Source organism: Bubalus kerabau, chromosome X (assembly GCF_029407905.1).
Source record: "Bubalus kerabau isolate K-KA32 ecotype Philippines breed swamp buffalo chromosome X, PCC_UOA_SB_1v2, whole genome shotgun sequence".
Taxonomy (NCBI): Eukaryota; Metazoa; Chordata; class Mammalia; order Artiodactyla; family Bovidae; genus Bubalus; species Bubalus kerabau.
The window spans coordinates 49,144,902-49,170,145 of record NC_073647.1 but is presented as its reverse complement, the minus strand read 5'-3'; the positions used below and the strand labels follow the sequence as shown (position 1 = coordinate 49,170,145).

Sequence of the window (25,244 nt, the reverse complement as noted above, 5' to 3'; positions counted from 1 at the left end):
TGGCAATCAGAGAGCAAACCAGATAGCTGGGAACTAATATGGAAAGAGATGAAAGCAAATTGCAGAATTCTGGGTCTGGCATATTCCTGTCTTTTCAGGACTTCCTGACCCTATGAACATGCAGGGAAATGCGGAGTAGAACCCCCCAGAATAAGCACCACCCCCTCAACTGTCAGTGTTATCACCGGACATTAGGGAAAATCATTCCTGTATTTAGATTTCCATGTTGTTTAACTATCTTCGTAAAGAATCATGACTTTTGAAATGATGTTGCTTTGGAACATAAAGGTCTGCTCCATTTGCCCATTGGAAAAAAAGCACTTCCTTAGAAACTTTAATTCAGCGAAGGTCTGTGAGGGAGCATGGGGAAGAGGATACCCCCAAGAAGTGGATGTGGACCCCCAGAGTCAGGGGATGGAAGCTGATGGGAGGGTCAGTAGCAGGGACCATGCTTGCATTAATGACAAATCTTTCCTATCTCGCTTAAAAAAAAAAAACAAAACACACACATTAGAAACTGATTTTGAATTTGACGAAAAGTGTATACCACCATCGAGGACATCTGTGGGTTTTGTCACCTGGTGCCCATTTTCCTTCTTTTGGTTCTGGTATCCTCCTGTCACCCTGGGAAATCACCCCTTTCATTTTCTCTCACCCAATATGATTATGATAGAGTTGATTTCACCTCCAATTCCAGGAGTGGGCATGTAGCTCAGGCCTGGCCAATTGGAGCACTGTTTTCCTCCAGCTGTGTTGATATCATCCAACCAATGACACTTTGGGAGCTGTAGGGGAGGCAGGCAGGCAAGGGAGAGAGGGGGAGCTGGAGCAAGAAGGCAGATCTCAGGGAACCAAATGCTGGATCCAGCCTTTCCTGAAGACAGAAACTACCTCTGTACCTTGTAGGTAGACCCATAAAGTCTCCCTTTGGCCTAAACCAAGGTGGTTATTTTGTATTGATGTGTTCCTTTTTTCACTTGCAATAGCAAAGTCTTCACTATTATTGAATTGAGGTACCACAGTTTTATTGATTGCTTAATTTTCTTGCTTAGGAATTGGCTCTTAGGTAAGAAATAGCCAAGCTGTATTGTAGAAAAGGAGACAAATGAGAGTATTTGTGGGTAAATCGCCAAAGAGGGAGGGGAGGATTTACAATGGGCAGATGAAGGAAAGGGCAAAAGCTGGAGAAGGGGCACTGGGGACAGCCCTTTATAGACAATGCTCCCCAAACTGGCCCAAAATGGTGAAGTCAGTCCACTAGGGGGATGGGACTCCCATCTGATTCTTCCTTGCTCAGCCAGCAAACTTGGAACCATTCAGCTACTTTGACCCCATACATGGACTGCTGAAGCTGCTAGGTTCCTTTAAAACGTGTCAGGTCCTGAAGTTATTCAGTTCCAACCCTCCAACAGGCTCCCTCTCAGTCAGAGTTGAAGCCACAGCCTTCCAGTGGACTGAAAAGTCCTACATGGTCCAGCCTGCATCTTCTCTGGCTTCATATCTACTGTTTCCAGTACCCCTTTGCCTAGTTGACTCCAGACACTTAGGGCTCCTTGCCCTTTATGAACAGTAGGGTGCATTTAAGAAAATTTGTCACACACCACCATGGGGGAAATTGAAGAAGACCTAAAAATGCAGAGATGTATCACATGCATGTTTTTCAATCATATTTGATTAGAAGAAGTGATATTGCTCAAGGCTCAATTTCCCCCAAACTCATCTATCAGTTCAGTTCAGTTTAGTTCAGTTCAGTCGCTCAGTCGTGTCCGACTCTTTGCGACCCCATGAACTGCAGCACGCCAGGCCTCCCTGTCCATCACCAACTCCCAGAGTTCACCCAAATTCATGTGCATCGAGTCAGTGATGCCATCCGGCCATCTCACCCTCTGTCGTCCCCTTCTCCTCCTGCCCCCAATCCCTCCCAGCATCAGGGTCTTTTCCAACTAGTCAACTCTTCACATGAGGTGGCCAAAGTACTGGAGTTTCAGCTTTAGCATCATTCCTTCCAAAGAAATCCCAGGACTGATCTCCTTTAGAATGGACTAGTTGGATCTCCTTGCAGTCCAAGGGACTCTCAAGAGTCTTTTCCAACACCACGGTTCAAAAGCATCAATTCTTCAGCGCTCAGCTTTCTTCACAGTCCAACTTTCACATCCATACATGACCACTGGAAGAACCATAGCCTTGACTAGATGGACCTTTGTTGGCAAAGTAATGTCTCTGCTTTTCAATATGCTATCCAGGTAGGTCATAACTTTCCTTCCAAGGAGTAAGCATCTTCTAATTTCATGACTGCAATCACCATCTGCAGTGATTTTGGAGCCCCCCAAAATAAAGTCTGACACTGTTTCCACTCTTTCTGCATCTATTTCCCATGAAGTGATGGGACCAAATGCCATGATCTTAGTTTACTGAATGTTAAGCTTTAAGCCAACTTTTTCACTCTCCTCTTTCACTGTCATCAAGAGGCTTTTTAGTTCCTCTTCACTTTCTGCCATAAGGGTGGTGTTGTCTGCATATCTCAGGTTGTTGATATTTCTCCCGGCAATCTTGATTCCAGCTTGTGTTTCTTCCAGTCCAGCATTTCTTATGATGTGTGTGTGTATATATATATATATATATATATATATATATATATATATGTATATATATGTATATATATATGCCAGATATGTCTCCCCTGTTCAGTTCCCTTCACTGGATTTTTTCTCACTCATAGTATAAGCCAGAGGTCCTTATAATGACCAGAAATGCCCCACATTCTCATCTGTGAACCCCCTTTGCGTCTGTACATCCTCTGCTGTGCTCATTCTTGCTCAATACATACCGACCACAATGGCCTCTTGGCTGCACCCTCAACATTCCAGGTTTTCTGAGGAATTAGTGCTTTTGCATAGTCTGTTCTCCCTACCTTGACTACACTCTCAAATATACCTCCTGGCCACCTCCATCATCTCTGAATCTACCCAGGTCTCATCTTCTCACCTGAAATCCTCCTGCGTCCACCCTCCCCACAGCCCTGTGGGCAGTCAATCCTCTTCACCTTGTTTTTTCCCACACTGCTTATCACCTTCTATAATACATCATAATTTACAAATGGCTTCGATCAAGCAGAAGAGATATATCTCGTGGATTGGCCTGCCTTCCCCACAGAGGTCTCCCAGGAAGTGATGTCTGAGTGTGGTGCCAGAGTGGGGTCGGGTTCACGATCACAATTGTGGAGTTCCAGTGACCAGCAGCCTTGGAAAGCCCACCCTGTCCCTTAGGCCCTCCAGCGCCCCACCTGCCGTCAGTGAGGTGCCCATGCAGGAGGGGTCTGTGTCTCAGCTCTGCTCTCTTCCATCAGACCCCCTGCTCCAGCCTACACAGTGCCACTGTCTCAGAAAATAAAACTAAATTTATAAAACAATGGCACAGTTAAAATAAAGCAATAATAATTAATGCAATTTCAGATCAAAGAAAATAAAGTAGAAAGTGGAAACTTAGGGAGGTGCCTGGTGGAGTAAAGGGGCCAGAGCTCAATGAGCCTGGGGCTCAGAGACCTCCAGGTTAGGTTTCCTGGCCCTTTCATCTCAGGTTAGCTGTTCACAGTAATCCGCCTGGTCCTTGACCAGGGAGGGTGAGAAAGTTCACGTGGCTTCTCCTTCTTTCTCTCAGCACCAAGATTCCCCTTGGCTGTAGGGTCTGTGCCTTTGGCCTGGTTTCCCAAACCCGAGCCCCGGCTACTCTGGTTGTCTCTGCCTTACATCATGGCCTAGAGACTCTGCTGACCTAGCACCCAGGGCAGCTGGGAGCACCAGCTGTGGGGAAAGAGAGGTGAGGACACAAGAGACCCCTGCTGTGGGGTGGCAGGCTGGGTGATCTTGCCTTTTAATGTCAGTACCAAAGGTCACCTTATCTGTGGTATCTGGCAGGGCCGTTGATTTTACTGTCAACTACGGAAGCTAGTTTCTGACCCAGAAAAAAGACGTGGTTTGGCTGATCAGATGCAGTGCTCGTTCCAGCCACCTGCTGAACAGCTTGCAGCGAAGTAACATGGATGTGGGGCATTCCATGTGAGTCAGGTTAGGCCTGTTGTACTTGAAAACAGCAGGGAAGTCTGTTTTCAACACTCAGCCTTCAAAATGTGTTCTGAGTTTTTATCAGAGGTCACTACTTAAAACAAATAAGAGGATGCTTAGGTCATGATTCTTCCTTATAACTTTTATTAATGCCAGAAATGAAATAGTAAAAACTCAGTGAATTTTTAAAAATCAGCATGACTGCGGATACAAACATGGTTTGAACAGGAGCCGAGCATGAAGTCTTGAGAGGGGAAAGCCAGGCCTGAAGTGTGCCTTCAGTCCTGTGACACCTAAAGGCCATAATTCAGCTGCTGTTTACTTCATAAAGTGGCCTGGACAGTCAGTCCCCAGGGTTACACGATGCCCTTGGAGCTGGGCTGTGTGCTGGGCCTCAAGTTCCTCCTCCCCATGGAAAGTTTAACTCCCAACATCCTGGGCTTGTGGTCTTAGGGAGTTGCAGGCATGAAAACCTTTAGTCCCCCTTTTGGCATGACACAACCCCTGACCTGGAAGTATTTCCTAATGAAATGAGACAGAAGGAAATGAAGCAAGAAGGAACTACAGAAAACAATGGAGGATTAATTGATGCCTTTTCCCCTTTATGTTGATGCCCAAATTTTCTAGAAAGGTGTACTATGCACAGTGCATAGACATGCCATGTGCACTTGAGTTGGAGTGGTGTCAGAGATGATCTCTTTAAAAAAAAATCCCTCAGAGCCCATCAGAATCATAGCTCTTTATTACATGTGGATTATCTCTGCCAGAAAACAAGATCTGGCTAGCATCCACCATTGTGATGTACAGTGCGTTTCTCAGGAGCATATGCTGCAGTCAGCTCAAAAACTACCTGTATTTTGGGTCCGTGAATCGTTATGTTTTTGTGTAGCCATCCATTAGCAGTTTTATCAAAGCCAGACATAAAGGCATACACCCTGAAAATGAGGGTGAAGTGATATTTGAAAAACCCCAAATCACTTCCAAAAAAGTCACACCACTCAAGTGTCTATTGCTTAGTGCAGTAAACATGTCCCTGGAAACATTTTGTAGAAAAATATTTCTTTTTTGGTCAACTGGATGACATTTCACTGCTGACATCATTTCAGCTGCATTTACTTTTCCAATCTATCTTCAATGTGGTGAGGTTCTTGACTCTTGGATGTACATTTTTTTCTGCACTGGCCTTTGTCAGGCAGTGATCTAAACACAGGTGGCCCACACATGAGGAAGTCACCATCTATGGGAACTGGCTATCTATACCCCTGGATTCTTGCCTGAGGCTCTGTGACTCTTTGCAAGTCACACACGAAGAAGGAAGCTCCTTAACAGGCTCTGGCCGAGGAGCAGCCCGTGTGGTCCAGGAGCCCTCTTGTGGCTCCATCCAGACTCACTAAGGACTCAACTTAGTTAAAGAACTTGGCAATTTCCCCCATCTTGCTCTAGGAAGAAAATGATGTCACGAGATCCTGTCATTTTGAACATCAAAATTACTTCTTTTATGGTCTGAAAAACCAAGATTTTCACACTTACCTTTGGAGCAGTTTGAAACCCTGTAGCAAAGCCTACAATTGCCCTGACTAATGCTGACTGTCATAGACCTGCCTGCCTACTTCCTCTACCCCCATGTGTAAGGCACAGTGGCAGGACAGGATACCAGTCTCTATTTATTACCCAGTTGTTCAGATTTGTCTTCCAGCTTCAGGTACTCAGAACGATCAGGAACGGCATTAAGTAAAACCCTGTGCTCAACTGAGCCTTTTTTCTGGACCTCTCCCTGGAACCCCAGTGTCTCATAAAGGAAGGGGTGGCAAGGTGCCCTCGTTGCACACTGGGAACATTTGCCCTCTCAGGACCTAGTCACCACTAAACTAGAAGGGGAAAGTTAGGCAAGACCCCTGATACTGGAGCTGGCCGGGTTTGGTTTTTTCAGATCATAGCCACCACTTGAAAGCTTGAGTCCAGGACAGGATGGCCAGGGATAGCCTTCCCCAGGGTGGCTCATGGGAAATGCACTGCCAAGGGGACCACGTGAACCAAGAACAGACTTCATACTGATTTTCAGGAGGTATCTCTGATGGTAACTGCTGATTATGTTCGAGTGCCCTGTTTGAACACCACACGAAGAAACCCTGGTTTGACATGCATACCTTTCAATTATAAAAAGCACCTGTTCAAAATCCTATGAAAAGGAGAGGGGATGGTGAGCCATCCTGTGTTTGCATGTATTTCCCACTGGTCTCCAAAATTACCCTAACTGATTGAGGCAGTGAGAGACAGCAGAAGAGGCCTGACTGACTCTCTCAGCATGACTCATTTTGGGCAAAGTGTTCCCTCCTCCAGCTCTTAGCATCTTTTCCCTCAAAGGTGGCACAATGATCTCTGCCAAGCCTAACTTCTGAGATCTTTTAGGGGAAGAGATGAGATGATGAATGTGAAAGAACACTGGGAAAAGGCCAACAGCAATGGGACACCCAGCCATGGGTGGCTGCTTAAGCACAATGTTCTTAGAGCCACCAGTGTCATGTGATCTGCTAATTGTGGAGCCCAGGACTCGATGTCCTTGTCACTTGTGTTGTCTTTCTTTGGGGGATAGAAATACTTGTCTGCTGGATTCTTTGGAGTAAGGAGTACAGATTCCATCACCATTCCTAGGCTTGGTCTCTTGCACTGTGTCTTCCAGTGGGGGCAAGAAGGTGTCCAGGTGCATGTCTCCTAGGATAATTTATGATTCCAATGGAAGCACAGGAGAGAGATCAAAAGTTCAAGCATTGGAGGCAAATGATGTCATCTTGTGGGCAGTGATACCAGCTCTAATGTGCACTTCAAATGCTCCACTGGAGATGTTTAATCCAACTTCTGTTTTGATTGTTCCCACCCTGTCCAAATGGAGTTTTCTACATCCCAGTCCATGGCTGTGGACTCCTCTCTCTCTGCTGCTCATGACTGTGGAGCCAACATGACACTGGTCTGAGGCTCAGCAGAGACACGTGTGGTTGTGACCAGAAATGCTGTGATCGGTGGGGGTCGGGGCAGGGGCTGGCCCCTTGAGGGCCCCTCTGGGAGGAGACCACTTCCTGCTCCTCCTTGGTCAGTATGTACAAATGTCCTCTCTCCCAAAGGGTCTCATCAAGACTCTGTGTCTTGACCTGTATTGAGCATCAGTGGGCTTCTAGTGGAAAAACTCAAAGTGAGCCCGGCCTCCCACCTGCAGCCCGACCCTGTCACACTTTGGACTGCCTCTCATCCGTCCACTCCTGCTTTGTGCTCTGAAGAGCTTGTGTCTTCTGCTCATCCACTTGGACATAGTCCACTCTTTGCTCCTCTGAAAGGAGAATTTTCTGAAGGGGGAGAACAAAAAGGTTTTCGTTACACTTAATCAAAAAAATTCAGCACATCCCTGGTGGATTACAGGTTCACGTGTTTGCTGCCCCTTCCTCCTGGGCCGTCACCTGCAGAAGTGTTACACTCTGTGTGTGTGTGTGTGTGTGTGTGTGTGAATCTCTCCTCAACTCTACTCCCTTCAACTTGGCTCTTGCCATCTAACTCGCCTTGACCAGTATACTGTGAGCAGAGGTGACACCCTGCAATCCCGCTGTCTCTCTTTTTCCTCTGCCAGGACAGTGACCCCTGAATTGACAATGACCTGAGACATCAAGGCCCTGGCTGTGATGGACTGTCCTGTAGGCAACAACCGAGAAGCCTTCATGGTCAAAAGCCATGGAGGTCTGGGGACTCTCTTCACAGTTTGAATTTACCGATCTCATCCTGCTCACCAGCTTTTCTGAAGTGTCATTGTAGGTTTGGGGAATGAAATGAAAGGTAAAGAAGAAAGGTAAAGCAAAAGGGAAGGGAAGTCTCCCAAACATCTTTCTCCACAAACACAAAATGAAATCATATTGTATACCCTGTTCAGTAAGTTGATTTTCTCATCAAATAACACATTGTTAGCACAGTTTAGACTATGACCATCCTTTGCTCAAAAATATTTAGCTCTTGTCCACTGTTTGCCAGTCATTCCTGCCATGTGCACTGAGTGACAACAGTCAATGGCTAGGGTCTGTTACATGTATTAATTCATTTAATCCTCACAACAGGCTTCAACATAGCTGCTATTTCTGATCCCCACTTTACAGATGAGAATACTACACAAAGGAGTCAAAACTGCCCAGCCTGCCACTTGAGGCCCTTTATGGAGGGGTTCCAATTGCAACTGAGAGTTTCTGTCCCCAGTGCCTAAAGTTGAGCCAAACAAGGCTATCCCTTCGTCCTTCAGCAGACCCTTCCTGTGCCTAGTCTACCATTTACCCCACCCTCATCTCTACCAGACATTTCCCAACAAACTCTATGGTCCAAGTTTTGAAGAGCATGAACACTACATACATTTATACATAGACATTCAAGAACACACCCCAGAGGGAAATACATCAGGATTTCTGGGAGACAGAATTAGAGCTGATTTTAAGATTCTTCACAGTACGTCTGTATGTTTAAGACTGCAGAGAGAACACGCATGGTGGAATCATCAAAACAAAACCAAACAGAAATGAAATCTCCTGGGAATTGTGATACAGAGTGCTTCCTACCTGCTGTACAGGGGCTGGTGATGCTGAGTTGAAGTCCAGGGCTAAATAATCCAGGCTGAATTTCTTCGTCCATGTCACAGCTCCACTGCTCAAGGAGTTGGTTGCTCTGCGCTCCTCCTAGAAATCAATGTCCCAGGATTCGGGTTAACAGTTTCTGGCTGGGCTGCCCAACGGAAGGTGGCTGAGCATGTCTCTACTTGAGCAGCTGCCCACAGAAAGTGGATGAGCCCTGTGCAGCTCGGCCTGCACATCACAAGGAGATCTTTCAAATACGATATGGCCAATTTGGCCTTCACATGAAGCCCTGCCTTTATTCACCATGGAAACGGTTGGCCAAAATCTCCCCCAAGAAGAACTCATTTGATGTATCTAACAGGCTCATGATACCTGAGAGATTAAATCCTAAAAAGATCAGTCATACTTATGAAAGCTCTAGTAAAGGCATCCCAAGTGCTTTGGAAGATACTTTACACAATACAGTGATAACATGTGTGCAACACACACCTATGGCCCTACCAGCCAGCTTCAAAGGTAGAATATACCACTGTTACAAGACACATGACACACATGGAGGAGGACCTGCCCCCTTCTACTGCAGCCTTCTTGTCCACAAGGGGATGAGCACAATCTTGAATTTAGTGTTTATCACTTCTTTTCTTTTTAAATATGATTTTATGAGTGTGTGAGTGTCCTTAAGTGACATACTGTTTTGTTTTGCATGTTTTGAACTGTCATCAACAGAACCATATTGAGTGCATTTTTGGTGAGTTCTATTTTCACTCCATTTATATATACTTCACATCCATCCGTGTCAATGCACTAGCCCTATTTCATTTGTTTTCATTACCATAGATGATTCCATTGCATGATTTATTTAACTGTGCCACCAACAACGGTCGTTTGAGTTGCTTCCAGTTTGGAGGCTCTTACTAGCATGTACCCAGGGATGTGGGCACCTTCAACTTGACTATCACCCACCTGATCTGGGGGAAAACATATCTTCTTGTGGTTCAATTTTCCATGCCCCTCATAATGTAATCAACTGACCATCTTTTCACCTACTTAAAACTCATTTATTTTTCTCTTCTATGAATTATCTGTTTAGATTTGGTTTGGTTTTGCTAATCTTTATACTGAATCTTTATACTTTATATTTCTGACTTCTCTCAGTACTTCCTCACATACCTAAGAGAGTGATAATTTGTTGGTAATGTGTGTTGCTAATAGTCCATCACAGTTCATAGCTGGCTTTTCTTTCTTTTTATGGCATTTTTAAATGAAGAAGTGTTCTTACTTTTAATGTAATATATCAATATTTTTCTGAGTAGCTTGCTCTTGTATTTTATTTAAAGAATGTTTCCCATGCCGAGGTCATAGTTTGTTTTCCCACACTTTCTCCTAAGTTACTCAGTTTTTTCCTGAGCTCTCCTGGTGGCTCCTTTACATTTAAGAAATAACCTATCCTAAGCTAAGTGTAACATATACTAGTGAAATAAAGTAAAGTCGCTCAGTCGTGTCCAACTCTTCGCGACCCCACAGACTGTAGCCCACCAGCCTCCTCTGCCCATGGGATTTTCCAGGCAAGAGTACTGGAGTGGGGTGAGGATCTTCCCGACCCAGGGATTGAACCAGGGTCTAGTGAAATAAGGATACAATTAATTCTCTTCTTTTTTGTGTGTACCCCATCTGGGAACCAGCCTTTCTCAGTAGTGCAGCCTCTATTCATATACCACTTCCATCTGGATGCTTATCTGTATCCTTTATTGTCTCTTTTTATAATAAACTAGTAAATGTCCATGCTTCCCTGAGTTCTGTGAGCTGCCCTAGCAAAGTAGTTAAACTGATGGAGGGGGATGTGGGAACCTCCAATTTGTATCCTGCTGGAGAAGGCAATGGCACCCCACTCCAGTACTCTTGCCTGGAAAATCCCATGGATGGAGGAGCCTGGTGGGCTGCAGTCCATGGGGTCGCTAAGAGTTGGACACAACTTAGCGACTTCACTTTCACTTTTCACTTTCATGCATTGGAGAAGGAAATGGCAACCCACTCCAGTGTTCTTGCCTGGAGAATCCCAGGGACGGAGGAGCCTGGTGGGCTGCCATCTATGGGGTCACATAGAGTTGGACACGACTGAAGCAACTTAGCAGCAGCAGCAGCAGCAGCAGCAGGCAGAAGCACAGATAAAAACCTGGGCTTGTGACTGGCATCTGAAGTTGAAGGGGGTGGGCAGTCTTGTTAAGACTGAACCCATAACCTGTGAAATCTTATGCTGCCTCTGGGTAGAAAGTGTTAGAATTGAGTTGAATTCTCAGACACCCTGCTGGTGTCTGAGAAATGCTTGGTGTTAGTGTGAACCTACTCCAATCAACACCCACATGTTGGAATTGGCTCCAGAAACCCAAAAGAGTGGTCTTTGTGGCTGGTTTCTTTCATTCAGCATATTGTTTTCAAGGTTCATCCTTGTCATTTCATGGATCTGATTTTATTGTATGGCTGCTTATATAACATTGCACCTTGTATCCATGCTACATTTTACTTACCCATTCATCATTTGGTGAATATTTGGCTTGCTTTCATTTCTTGACTGTTATGAAAAATGCTGCTATGAACGTTCATGTACAAGATGTGGTTGGACTTACTCTTTATTAGGATTTTTTAACCTGCATGAATGAGTGAGGTTGGTATATAATTTTCTATTCATGTCAGTGCTATTTGTTTTGGTATCAAGTTATTTTAGTTTTATAAATATACTTCTACTTATTTTAGACACTTTAATTTAGACAGGATAATATGTCTTCGTTTTGCCATTCCTGAAGCAGTTTATATAAGACTGCAATGATCACTTCCTTTTGATAGAAAGTGTCTGTAAAGTTTTGAGGGACTTGTGACCTTTTGTAGTAAAAATCTCCCGACATATTCAGTTTCTCTAATGGTTGTATAACCATTTGTGTTTTCTATTTCTACTTGAGTCAGTTTGTAATAATATTTTTCTGAGACTTTGCCTATTTTCACTAAAGTTTTCATATTCACTACTTTGACGTTGTTCATAATATTCTCACATCTTTATCTCTGATGTATTTGCAGCTATTGCATCCTTTGCATTCTTAATATGTTCATATCCATTGCTTTTTCTTGATTGATTATGTTCAAGTTTAATCTTTCAAAAGAACAAATCAGGTCTGTGCTGATTGTCTCTAATTTTGTTCATTTTGTTAATTTCTGTTCTGACTTTTATTCATTTTCCTTTAATGGGGTTTATTTATTTTATTATTGTGAAAATTTTCTAATAATTAGTCAAACTGAAGAAAATATGCTATGAACACCAATATACCTGCCATCAACATCTACCACTAACATGTGATGCAATAAACTGCCTGTGAGATTTTGGACTGATGATTGTGAGAAACTGCCATTATGCCTTTCCATATTGATTCTCTGTTTTTTCCCTATCATCTCCTTCAGCAACTCTGGCTGTTTTGGTCTCTTTAACCTGACGTATTAGTGAATTCACAACTATATTCCAGTTCACTAAACTACTCTTTGGGTTCAGCCTGTTTACCTTCACCCACTGAACTTCTAATTTCATCCTTATTTTTATGTCTAGCAGTTCTAAATGGTCTTTTTTAATCCAACTGGTCATTTTAAAATAGTATCTTGTAACTCAGTCCAACTTGCAACCCTTCATCTTATTTTTTAAGTATATAAAACTTATTTTATACTTAAGATCTAATATTTTCAATAATGACTTACTTCTAGACTTGATTTTATTGTTTGTAGTTCCTATTGATTCTCGGGGTTTGCAATTTCTCAGTATTTTTAGTTTAAGAGATACCCTTTTTCTTGGCAGTTGAGTTTGGGATTTAAAGAATACATTTAGCAGGACACTGGTGGTCCAGTGGCTAAGACTCTGTGCTCCCAATGCAGGAGAGGCCTGGGGTTCGATCCGTGGTCAAGGAACGAGATCCCACATGTTGCATCTAGGAGTTTACATGTAGCAACTAAAGATCATGTATGTTGCAACTAAGACCCAGTGCAGCCAAATAAATAGAAATAAATATTTTAAAATATATTCTCCACTATTTTAAGATTATCTTATATGGTGGTGATGTGTACCTTGGTATTTTCATGGTACCTTGCCTACTGAAGTGCTTCATCAAATTTTTAAAAAGTAGAACAAATGTAGTTCCACTTCTAGCAATGTTAGATTAAATAATTTTGACTACCTTCCTGAAGAGAACAGCATTTCTTTGGTTTTTTTTTTTCATTTTTGGTAGATTTTGACTAATTTTTCTAAAATTTTTATAGGAATAGAAAGGACCATAAAATAGCCAAAGAAGTCTTGAGGAGGATAAACAAAGCAGGAGGACTTCCTTTCCTAGATATTGAGACCTGTCAAGCTACCATAACTAGCAAAGTGTGGTACTGCCCAATGATAGACATGTAGACCAACAAAACAGAATCAGGAGTCCATAAAAAAAAAAAACATACACATATGGATAATTGACTTATGGCAAAGAAGGCAATGCAGAATGGTTTAAAATGATAGTAACTTTAAATAATCAAACTTATTAAATTAGAGAAACATGGGGGAGAAATAAAACTTGACTTTTACCTCAAATCACACACAAAAGTTAATTCCAGGTAAATGTGACCTAAATGTGAAAGGTAAAACTATAAAACTTCTAGCAAATAACCAAAATTCACCCAAGATTACATAACTCATGTCAATGGTCCTCCAAGTATTACAGAAATTGAATTCACCCAGATGGTTTCACTGGTGAATTATACGAAAAAAGTTAAAGAATAAATAACACTAATTCTATTCAATTTGTTCCAGAAAGTAGAACACTTCCAGAGGAGCCCAGCATTACTTTGATTACAAAATCACACAGATCGACATCTAACATCAACATAGACACAAAATCCTCAACAAAATGTTAGTGAATCAAATTCAGCAATACATAAAAATAACAATATACCATGACCAAATGAGGTTTCTTCAGTGAATAAGAGGATGGTTCAATAAAGTTAAATCAGTCTAATCTACACTATAACAGTCTGAAGAAGAAAACTAAGTAATCAGATCAATGAATGTGGAAAAGCATAAAATTCAACATCCATTCATGGTTTAAAAAAAAAAAAACTATCAGCAAACTAGGAATTTTTGTTGTTGTTGTTTAGTTGCTAAGTCGTGTCCAACTCTTTGTGACCCCATAGGCTACAGCCTGCCAGGATTCTCTGTCCATGGTATTTCCCAGGCAAGAATACTGGAGTGGGTTGCCATTTCCTTCTCCAGGAGATCTTCCAGATGCAGGGATACAACCCACATTTCCTGCATTCCAGGCAGATTCTTTGCCATCAGAGCCACTAGGGAAGCCCTTAAAACTAGGAATAGAAAAGAGCTTACTTAATGTGATAAAGAATGTCTATAAAATACCTTCAGCTAACATCAGACTTAATAGTGAACAACTGAATGCTTTCCCCCTAAGATAGAAACAGAGAGATTCATCTCACCACATCTGTTCAACATTGCACTGAAGTGTTAGCCTGGCAGTAAGGCAAGCAAAAGAATATAAGAACACACAGATTGGAAAGAAAGAAAGAAAGCACTGTATTCACAGATGAAATGATTATGTACATTGAAAGCCCCAGGGAATCTTAAGAAAATTCAAAATGCCTATAATTAATAAGTGAATTTAGCAATGTTGCAGGATACAACACTAACACACACACAAAAAATCAATCATATTTCTATATACCACCAATGGAAGCTGAAATTACGAAAATGCCATCTAGGACTTTCCTGGTAGTACAGTGGATAAGAATCCACCTGCCAATGCAGTAGACACAGGTTCAATCCCTGGTCTGGGATGATTCCACATGTCACAGGGCAACTAAAGCCCATGTGCCAAAACTACTGAAAACCGGTGCTCTAGAGACCATAAGCCACAACTAATGAGCCCACGTACTGCAACTACTGAAGCCCATGCACCTAGAGCCTGTGCTCCACAACAAGAGAAGCCACTGGAACAAGCAGCCCACACACTGCAACTAGAGAAAGCCTGCATGCATCAACAAAGACCCAGCACAGCCAAAATATAAATAAATTAATTAATTTAAAAACACAAAAAAGCCATTTACAATAGCTCCAAAAATAAAACACTTAGGTAAAGGTATAATAAAATACACATAAGATCTATATGTTATAAATTTATATGTTATAAAATTCTGAGAAAAAAAATAACACATCTGAATAAACAGACAGATGTATTACATTCAAACTGAAAGATTCAGCATAATAAAGATGTTGATTCTCCTCAAATTTATTCATAGATTTAGCACAATTTCAATCAAAAATCTCATCTGGATATTTTTGTAGGTAAAGAAAAGCTCATTCAAAATTTTATATATGGATAGACAAAGGAAGTTAAATAACAAAATTTAAAAAAACAAAAATGACGTTGGAGGAAATATACTTCCCATTAGCAAACTGAATTCAACAATACATTACAAAGACCATACATCATGATCAAGTGGGATTTATCCCAGGAATGCAAGGATGGTTCAATATCTGATATACCACATTAACTAGCTGAGGAATAAAAACTTTATGATCATCTTAATAGATGAAGAAAAAGCATTTGACAAAATTCAACACCAATTTATGATACAAACTCTTATCAAAGTGAGTAAAGAATGAATATATCTTAACATAATAGAAGCCATGTATAACAAGCCTGTAGCTAACATCATACTCAACACTGAAAATCTGAAAACTTTTCCACTAAGATCAGGAACAAGACAAGGATGTCTACTCTTGTCACTTTTACTCAATGTAGTATTGGAAGTCCTAGTCCCAGCAATCAGATAAAAATATATATAAACAAATGACCCAGAGGGATGGTACGGGGAGGGAGGTGGGAGGGTGGTTCAGGATGGAGAATACGTGTACACCCGTGGCGGATTCATGTTGATGTATGGCAAAACCAATACAATATTGTGAAGTAATTAGCCTCCAATTAAAATAAATAAATTTAAATTAAAAAAAAAGAAATTAAAACTGGAAAGGAAAGAGTAAAACTGTCACTGTTTGCAGATGACATATTTCTATATATACAAAATCTTAAACATACTACCAAAAAACCATTAGAACTCATCAATGAACTCAGTCAAGCTGTAAGATACAAAATTAACATGCAGATCTGTTGCAGTTTCATACACTAACAAGAAACTGTCTTAAAAGAAATTAAGAAAGCAATGCCATTTACAATTTCATCAAAAATAATAAGATATCTGGAAAATCCCATGGACGGAGGAGCCTGGTAGGCTGCAGTCCATGGGGTCGCTAGGAGTCGGGCACGACTGAACGACTTCAGTTTCACTTTTCACTTTCATGCATTGGAGAAAGAAATGGCAACCCACTCCAGTGTTCTTGCCTGGAGAATCCCAGGGACAAGGGAGCCTGGTGGGCTGCCGTCTATGGGGTTGCACAGAGTCGGACACGACTGAAGCGACTTAGCAGCAGCAGCAGCAGGAATAAAACTAATTAAAGAGATTTAAAAAACTGTACTTAGAAAACTATAAGACCCTGATGAAAGAAATTGAAGATGAGACAAACAGATGGAAAGATATCCTGTGCTCATGGATTGGAAGAATTAATATTGTAAAAATGTCCATACTCCTCAAGGCATTCTATATATTCAATGCAATTCCTATCAAAATACCAACAGCATTTTTCACAAAACTGGAACAAAAACACTAAAATTTGTATGGAACCATAAAGGACCCAGAATACACAAAAACATCTTGCAAAAGAGAAACAAGAACAAAGCTGGTTTTTATTTCCAATATTCTGGGAGGTGGGTCATAGAGGATCCTGCTGTGATGTATGTCAGAGAGTGTTTTGCCTATGTTCTCCTCTAGGAGTTTTATAGTTTCTGGTCTTACGTTTAGATCTTTAATCCATTTTGAGTTTATTTTTGTGTATGGTGTTAGAAAGTGTTCTAGTTTCATTCTTTTACAAGTGGTTGACCAGAGTTCCCAGCACCACTTGTTAAAGAGATTGTCTTTAATCCATTGTATATTCTTGCCTCCTTTGTCGAAGATAAGGTGTCCATATGTGCGTGGATTTATCTCTGGGCTTTCTATTTTGTTCCATTGATCTATATTTCTGTCTTTGTGCCAGTACCATACTGTCTTGATAACTGTGGCTTTGTAGTAGAGCCTGAAGTCAGGTAGGTTGATTCCTCCAGTTCCATTCTTCTTTCTCAAGATCGCTTTGGCTATTCGAGGTTTTTTGTTTTTCCATACAAATTGTGAAATTATTTGTTCTAGCTCTGTGAAGAATGCTGTTGGTAGCTTGATAGGGATTGCATTGAATCTATAGATTGCTTTGGGTAGTATACTCATTTTCACTACATTGATTCTTCCAATCCATGAACATGGTATATTTCTCCATCTGTTAGTGTCCTCTTTGATTTCTTTCACCAGTGTTTTATAGTTTTCTATATATAGGTCTTTAGATTCTTTAGGTAGATATATTCCTAAGTATTTTATTCTTTCCGTTGCAATGGTGAATGGAATTGTTTCCTTAATTTCTCTTTCTGTTTTCTCATTATTAGTGTATAGGAATGCAAGGGATTTCTGTGTGTTGATTTTATATCCTGCAACTTTACTATATTCATTGATTAGTTCTAGTAATTTTCTGGTGGAGTCTTTAGGGTTTTCTATGTAGAGGATCATGTCATCTGCAAACAGTGAGAGCTTTACTTCTTCTTTTCCAATTTGGATTCCTTTTATTTCTTTTTCTGCTCTGATTGCTGTGGCCAAAACTTCCAAAACTATGTTGAATAGTAATGGTGAAAGTGGGCACCCTTGTCTTGTTCCTGACTTTAGAGGAAATGCTTTCAATTTTTCACCATTGAGGATAATGTTTGCTGTGGGTTTGTCATATATAGCTTTGATTATGTTGAGGTAGGTTCCTTCTATTCCTGCTTTCTGGAGAGTTTTGATCATAAATGGATGTTGAATTTTGTCAAAGGCTTTCTCTGCATCTATTGAGATAATCATATGGTTTTTATTTTTCAATTTGTTAATGTGGTGTATTACATTGATTGATTTGCGGATATTGAAGAATCCTTGCATCCCTGGCCCTAATTAACCTTAAAAGCTTCTGCACATCAAAGGAAACTATTAGCAAGGTGAAAAGACAGCCTTCAGAATGGGAGAAGATAATAGCAAATGAAGCAACTGACAAACAACTAATCTCGAGAATATACAAGCAACTCCTACAGCTCAACTCCAGAAAAATAAATGACCCAATCAAAAAATGGGCCAAAGAACTAAATAGACATTTCTCCAAAGAAGACATAAAGATGGCTAACAAACACATGAAAAGATGCTCAACATCACTCATTATCAGAGAAATGCAAATCAAAACCACTATGAGGTACCATTTCACGCCAGTCAGAATGGCTGCAATCCAAAAGTCTACAAGTAATAAATGCTGGAGAGGGTGTGGAGAAAAGGGAACCCTCTTACACTGTTGGTGGGAATGCAAACTAGTGCAGCCACTATGGAGAACAGTGTGGAGATTCCTTAAAAAACTGGAAATAGACATGCCTTATGATCCAGCAATCCCACTGCTGGGCATACACACTGAGAAAACCAGAAGGGAAAGAGACACGAGTACCCCAATGTTCATCGCAGCACTGTTTATAATAGCCAGGACATGGAAGCAACCTAGATGTCCATCAGCAGATGAATGGATAAGAAAGCTGTGGTACATATACACAATGGAGTATTATTCAGCCATTAAAAAGAATACATTTGAATCAGTTCTAATGAGGTGGATGAAACTGGAGCCTATTATACAGAGTGAAGTAAGCCAGAAAGAAAAACACCAATACAGTATACTAACGCATATATATGGAATTTAGAAAGATGGTAACAATAACCCTGTGTACGAGACAGCAAAAGAGACACTGATGTATAGAACAGTCTTATGGACTCTGTGGGAGAGGGAGAGGGTGGGAAGATTTGGGAGAATGGCATTGAAACATGTAAATATCATGTATGAAATGAGTTGCCAGTCCAGGTTCGATGCACGATACTGGATGCTTGGGGCTGGTGCACTGGGACGACCCAGAGGGATGGAATGGGGAGGGAGGAGGGAGGAGGGTTCAGGATGGGGAACACATGTATACCTGTGGCGGATTCATTTTGATATTTGGCAAATCTAATACAGTTATGTAAAGTTTAAAAATAAAATAAAATTAAAAAAAAAAAAAAAAAGAACAAAGCTGGAAGAATCACACTCTCTGATTTCAAACTATAATACAGTTATAATAATCAAAGTAGCATGGTATTGGCACAAAAACAGACACATAGATCAATGAAACAGAATAAAGAGAAATAAACCCATACTTATATGGTCGATTAATCTATGTAAAAGGAGGCAAGAATATACTACAGGGGGAAAAACAGCTTCTTCAATAAATGGTGTTGTGAAAACAGGACAGTTCCATTTAGTTCAGTCGCTATGCCATGTTCGATTCTTTGCGACCCCATGGACTGAAGCATGCCAGGCTTCCCTGTCCATCACCAACTCCCAGAGCTTGCTCAAACACATGTCCATTGAGTCAGTGATGCCATCCAACCATCTGGGTAGCTACATGCAAAAGAATCAAACTGGAATATTTTCTCACACCATATATAAAAATGAAACCAAAATGGATGAAAGACAAATGTAAGATCTGAAACCATAAAACTCCCAGAAGAAAACACAGACTAACTCTTTGATATGGGTCTTAAAAATATTTTTTGGTTATGTTTCCTCAGGCAAGGGAAACAAACAAATACACACACACAAAAAGGAACCACATCAAACTAAAAAGCTTTTGCATAGCAAAGGAAACTATGAATAAAACAAAAAGGCAGGCCACTGAATGGGAGAAGATATTTTCAAGTGATACATCTAATAAGAGGTTCATATCCAAAATATACAAATAACACATACAACTCAGCAACAACAAAAAAAATAAGCTGATTTAAAAATAGAAGACATGAATAGACATTTTTCCAAAGACATACAGGTTTCTAACAGACAGATGAAATGATGCTCAACCTCACTAATCATCAAGGAAATGCAAATCAAAACTACAATAAAACATCACCTCACATATGTTAGAATGAAAGTGAAAGTCTGACTCTTTGCAACCCCATGGAGTTCTCTAGGCCAGAATACTGGAGTGGGCAGCCTTTCCCTTCTCCAGTGGATCTTCCCAACCCAGGGACTGAACCCAGGTCTCCTGCATTGCAGGTGGATTCTTTACCAGCTGAGCCACCAGAGAAGCCCCAAAATACTGCAGTGGGTAGCCTATCCCTTCTCTAGTGGATCTTCCTGACCCAGGAATCGAACCAGAGTCTCCTGCATTGCAGGTGGATTCTTTACCAACTGAGCTATCAGGGAAGCCCTGATAGAATGGCTATGTCAGAATGTCAGAATGACTAACATGATAGAATGGCTATCATCAAAAAGAACACAAATAACAAACGTTGGTGAGGGTGTGGAGACAAGACAACCCTTGTACACTGTTCGTGGGAATGTAAATTGGTACATCCACTGTGGAAAATAATATGGAGGTTCCTCAAAAATTAAAAATATGATTCACCAATTTCACTTCTGAGTATTTTCCCCCAATACAAAAACACTAATTCAAAAACATATATACAGTCCCATGATCACTGAAGCACTATTTACAATAGCCCAGATATGGAAGCAACTTCAGTGTTCATCAATAGATGAATGGATAAAGATGTTTATATATATATATATATATATGAAGGAAATGGCAACCCACTCCAGTACTCTTGCCTGGACAATTCCATGGATGGAGGAGCCTGGTAGGCTACAGTCCATGGGGTCACAAAGAATCAGACATGACTGAGTGACTTCACTTCACAGCTGATAAAAAGCATGGATTGTCTCAGTGGGGTGGATTTGCTCCTGGATGGATGGATGTATGGATAGATATATATATATACATGCACAATGGAATATGACCCAGCAAAAGGAAGAAATGTTGCCATTATGACACCATGGGTGGATCTAGAGGGTGTTATGCTAAGTGAAATAAGTCAGACAGAGAAAGACAAATACCATATGATCTTATTTAGATGTGAAATAAAAAAATAAATGCAAATAGACCCAGAGGACAAATGGGTGGTTGCCAGAAGGGAGGCAGATGAGGGGTAGGTGGAATAAGTGAAGGAGTTAAAGGCATACACCTCCATTATATAGTATACTAGTAATCCATGGGAATGTAATCCACAGCACAAGGAACAGGATCAACAATATTGTAGTAACTTGTAGAGGTCCATATGGTTACTAGACTTATCATGGGGGTCACTTCATTCATGTATGCAAATGTCAGTCATTATGTAGTCCATCCGAGACTAATATAATGCTGTGCATCAACTATATTTCATTAAAAGATTAAGTCACTAAAGAAGAATACAGGACTTTTATAAAACAAAACTTCTTTTTCAGACTTTAGCCTAAATTTTTAGTCAGGTAAGAACTTGTCCTTAAAGGGAATAAATTATGCATATGATTATATACAAAATCAAAATTGAATTATATTAGTTCAGTCTACCAAATGGGTTGTTTTGTGGAACAAGTGAAATATTGTAAAAAATGACATTTGAAAATATTGTATTACTGCAGTTAAAACACACAGGTGAAAGAGATGGGATAAGTCTTTGAACACATTTCTGTGATGAGTTCCTCAGAGCTACCTTCCTTCAGCCAGCTTTCTGGGCTCTTAAGCTACTGAGTCATATCGCTTAATAATGTACAGAGACAGTCATCAACCAATGATTATAAATAGGCAAGAAACCAATCCTGAATGATGTTGTTAATGGGACACTGGGCTTTCTCATAACCTGAAAGATCAGAAATAACTGCTAGCATCTGGAATGACTCGGCATTTGCTTCTGTGAGGTTATAGATTCACTTCCTTTTTCTGTTCTCTGGAGACAAAGCACAGCTGGTCAGTATCTTTTATAAGAGTGTTTTCTTCTACAAGTTTCCCAAGGGCCATTACTAAGTGTGAAAAATATTGGGAATACCACAGCAGACTGGATATGAGTCACTTTCCACCTGCATATGATTAAGGGGACTCACAGCACAATCCATTAAATGGAGGCAAAATGCAGCACTTAATTGCTGCTTCACTGGACATGACTGTTTTGAGAACTTTAAATGCCTGTTAGTGTCATGCATATGAAGGCAGAGTTGTTTCTGCTCAAAAGCATATAGTCACAGTGCCTTGAACATTGTCTAAATTTCACAGTTCAAAAAGAAATTCTCTCAATAGTTCCCTAGATTTTAAATTCACAGAGTGGTGAGAGTTCTGGCTAAAGGGCCTGATACTTGCCAGAGGTACTAAAAGGCCCTCTTTGTCCTCAGTAACCCACTGGCAATAGAATCCAAGGAAATAGAATGGAAGGGAAATAGAGGGCAAGAAGGAGATACCAGGACTCTAGAACCATAGATGGTTAATCAGAGGATAGACATACCGGGTCTTTGTGAACTCAGGTTTACAGAAAGGCTCCACAAGAAATCTCCAGAAACTAATACCCACCCATGAGCTGGGACACAAGGCCACCCTCCCAACAGGACTCTAAGTGATGCATCTTTGGTAAAGGTGCAGAGGAAGTCAGAGCAGGGCTACCGGGGGGTTTGGTGGAAGGGAGCATCCAGTGTCAGAGTTTCCCACCTAAATGGTACAAGGAGCTGAATGCTGCAGGAAAGAAAACCAACTTCATGTCAGTTTGTTCCCAGTATGGAAAACACGGTAACCTGGCATTACAATTAAGTAATAGTTTTAAGATTTCATGGCACTTTCTGAGCAATATGTTTCCTTTACAGTGAACCCATAAGAACATAGACTGGGGTGAATAAGAAAAATGAAAAATAGAGGATTACCATTTGGATGTAGCTTTTTTCCTCTTCTCTGGAAACAGAATTGGCAAAAAATCTTGCAGAATTAATACCATTTCTTTCTGGAGATAGAAAGCTGGTTCGATTGCTAGGAACAAAAATATAGATGAGGTCAAAGCAATGTCTTACAGCTGGTCTGAAAGCCAGCCAAGAACTGACATGGCCCCTGAGGGGTTTCACCCTTCTCTTCCAGATGCAACTTCCTTCCGGCCAAAGCAATTCCTGAAGTGACAGAGACTACCCCGCAACTCCTGTCCCACTATGGGGCAAATGGCTCCCACTTCTCAAAGGTTATTCTTTTTCCAGGCCCCCCATGTGCCACAGCTCATGAGCTTTCTAGAAAGAGACCAAGGCATCATATCACTGAGAGAAAAACAAAACAGAAATGCTCCTTTGAGGCTCTCATTTCATTCCTCTGAGAAGATGAGACCAAGACCACGAATCCACTTTCATCCTACTCCCATGTCAGAAGCGCAAGCTGAGGCTCTGCATTCCTGTCTGGAACGTGGCCCACTACAGATTAATTGTGTGTTGTGGTATTTAGGGTGAACCAGCAGTAATCTTCCTGCAGTGCGGGAGACCTGGGTTCAATCCTTGAGTCAGGAAGATCCCCTGGAGGAGGGCACAGAACCCACTTCAGTATTCTTGCCTAGAGAATCCCATGGACAGAGGAACCTGGTGGGCCACCACTACAAACAGTTGGACATGACTGAGCGATTAAAACAGCAGTAAAGAACCCGCAGGAGCCGCAAGAGACATGGGTTCCATCCCTGGGTCGGGAAGATCCTCTGAAGAAGGAAATGGCAATGCAGTCCAGTATTCTTGCCTGGAGAATCCCATAGACAGAGGAACGGGGTGGGCTACAGTCCCATAGGGTCGCAAAGAGTTGGACATGACTGAGTGACTAAACCAACAAGAAACTACCAGGACAAGCTCAGGACTCTGAAACTCAAGCTTTTACAAGGTGAGATGAGAGAGCACAGACACATTTGAGGGTTCATTTACCGAGAGAACTCCATTCACAAAGTTGAGCTTCTAGAAGCCATGCCAGCAGTGCCAGCCCTGCTCAGCAGGCCAGAGCTGCATCCACTGTAGCTGGGGCAAAACAATTCCCTCTCCCAACAAATGTGAATTGGAGGTTGAAAAAGAACCTCTCTCTGTTTGGTACTAGAATTGTAGCAGGTAAATACAGATCTACAGGATGGCTACTGTAGGCTGTGAGGATTGTGCAACAGAAAAAAAAAGGTCTTGAAAGAAAGAGGAATGAGCAAATGTGAAGAGGGAAGCACACATTAGAGACAGTTCCCAGCAGCACTCTCATTCTTGATTCCATTGTGCTGGGAGATTCAGTTACCGTTATTCCTTGGTGACCTACAAAACACTTCTGGTTCAAGATAATAAATTTTACTCCTCCCTTGTATTAAGCTCTCTTTCACCACAGAGGTCTGACTAAGGCTGAGAGGGCACCAGATGAGGCCCCTGGGAGCAATCAAAGACTCACCAAGGCACAGTGTGAGTCCTGGTTAGACACGTGTGTTCCCGGATCGTGGAGAGGTTTTTCAGGTCCAGGGTGGGTGGCCGTGCTACAAGATAACACAGAACATCCAATGTAAGTTCTCAGGGGTTCAAGGCCAGAATCTGCAGACTGTAAAACTATGACAATTCCACTTACTAAGCACATGAAGCCCACATTTACTCACAAGCAGTGCTAATGATGAGTGCCCATTTTGCTGTCCTACTATTTCCTGCCTCAGCAGAAGCAGAGGGCACAAGTACTGAGCCAGTGGTCACATCAGCAGCTGGGGTTACATCCTGTCACTACACATTTATTGAGAACTCATAGTAAGTCAGGCCTGGTTCTGGGTGTCATATGAAGGTCTCTGATCTCATGCCATTCTGTTGCCTGTCTCACCCTTGACCCCTTTCATCACAGACAGAGGTGGTCACCCAAGTTCTAATCATCCCCCCCGCCAGGCCACTGTCTACTTGGTGGTGCTTCTGTGTAGAACAATCTTCCCCATCTCTCTGCCTGGTTATAGTCATCTTCAGATCTCAGCTCAACATCCCCTGCTCAGGAAGGCCTTCATGGGCTCTCACGAGTTCATGTGCTTACTGTTCATGGCACCCACCTGTCTGTGATGATCCAACATTCCTGAGTTGGGTCTAGACTGACTGCACTCTAGGAGGACAGGGTTTTTTTCCTGGTTTGTTCACTGCAGTAGCCTTTGCTGAAGAAGCACCTGGTGCCTGACCCTCACTCCAACTCAGCAACCCACATTGCTGAGTTGGTCATGCACATATTCCCCTATCACTGCCTTGATCAGCTTGTTCTTCTAGCTCTTTCCTCCACACTGGTAGATAGTGTTTAACTCCTTCCATATCACCAGTGACGTTCCTGCTGTTCAGTCAGCTGTGCAGCCACGTGTGTCAGAATCACCCCCTCCCGGTCCAGGTGTTCACCTTCCCAGCCACCCAGTGAATCCCCAACCCTGTGTCCGTCCAAAATCTCTGCACCTTCCTCCATCACCAGGTCTTTCAAAATGGTAGCCACTAGCCACATGTGACTCTTGAAATTTAAGTGCATTGAAATTAAAT

General features: G+C 41.6%; 1 protein-coding gene across 1 annotated transcript in view; it reads right to left on the bottom strand.

Moving 5' to 3' along the window:
• Positions 1-3,158: 3,158 nt before the first annotated feature.
• GAB3 (GRB2 associated binding protein 3) overlaps positions 3,159-25,244 on the bottom strand; it is a 91,029-nt gene continuing 68,943 nt past the window's right edge. The window contains exons 7-10 of the mRNA XM_055564099.1: positions 24,151-24,232; positions 22,635-22,737; positions 8,645-8,761; positions 3,159-7,399 (exon numbers count right to left, since the gene is read on the bottom strand). Coding sequence (XP_055420074.1) covers positions 7,283-7,399; positions 8,645-8,761; positions 22,635-22,737; positions 24,151-24,232 — 419 coding nt within the window. The 3' untranslated portion in view covers positions 3,159-7,282. The remainder of the gene's footprint in view (positions 7,400-8,644; positions 8,762-22,634; positions 22,738-24,150; positions 24,233-25,244) is intronic.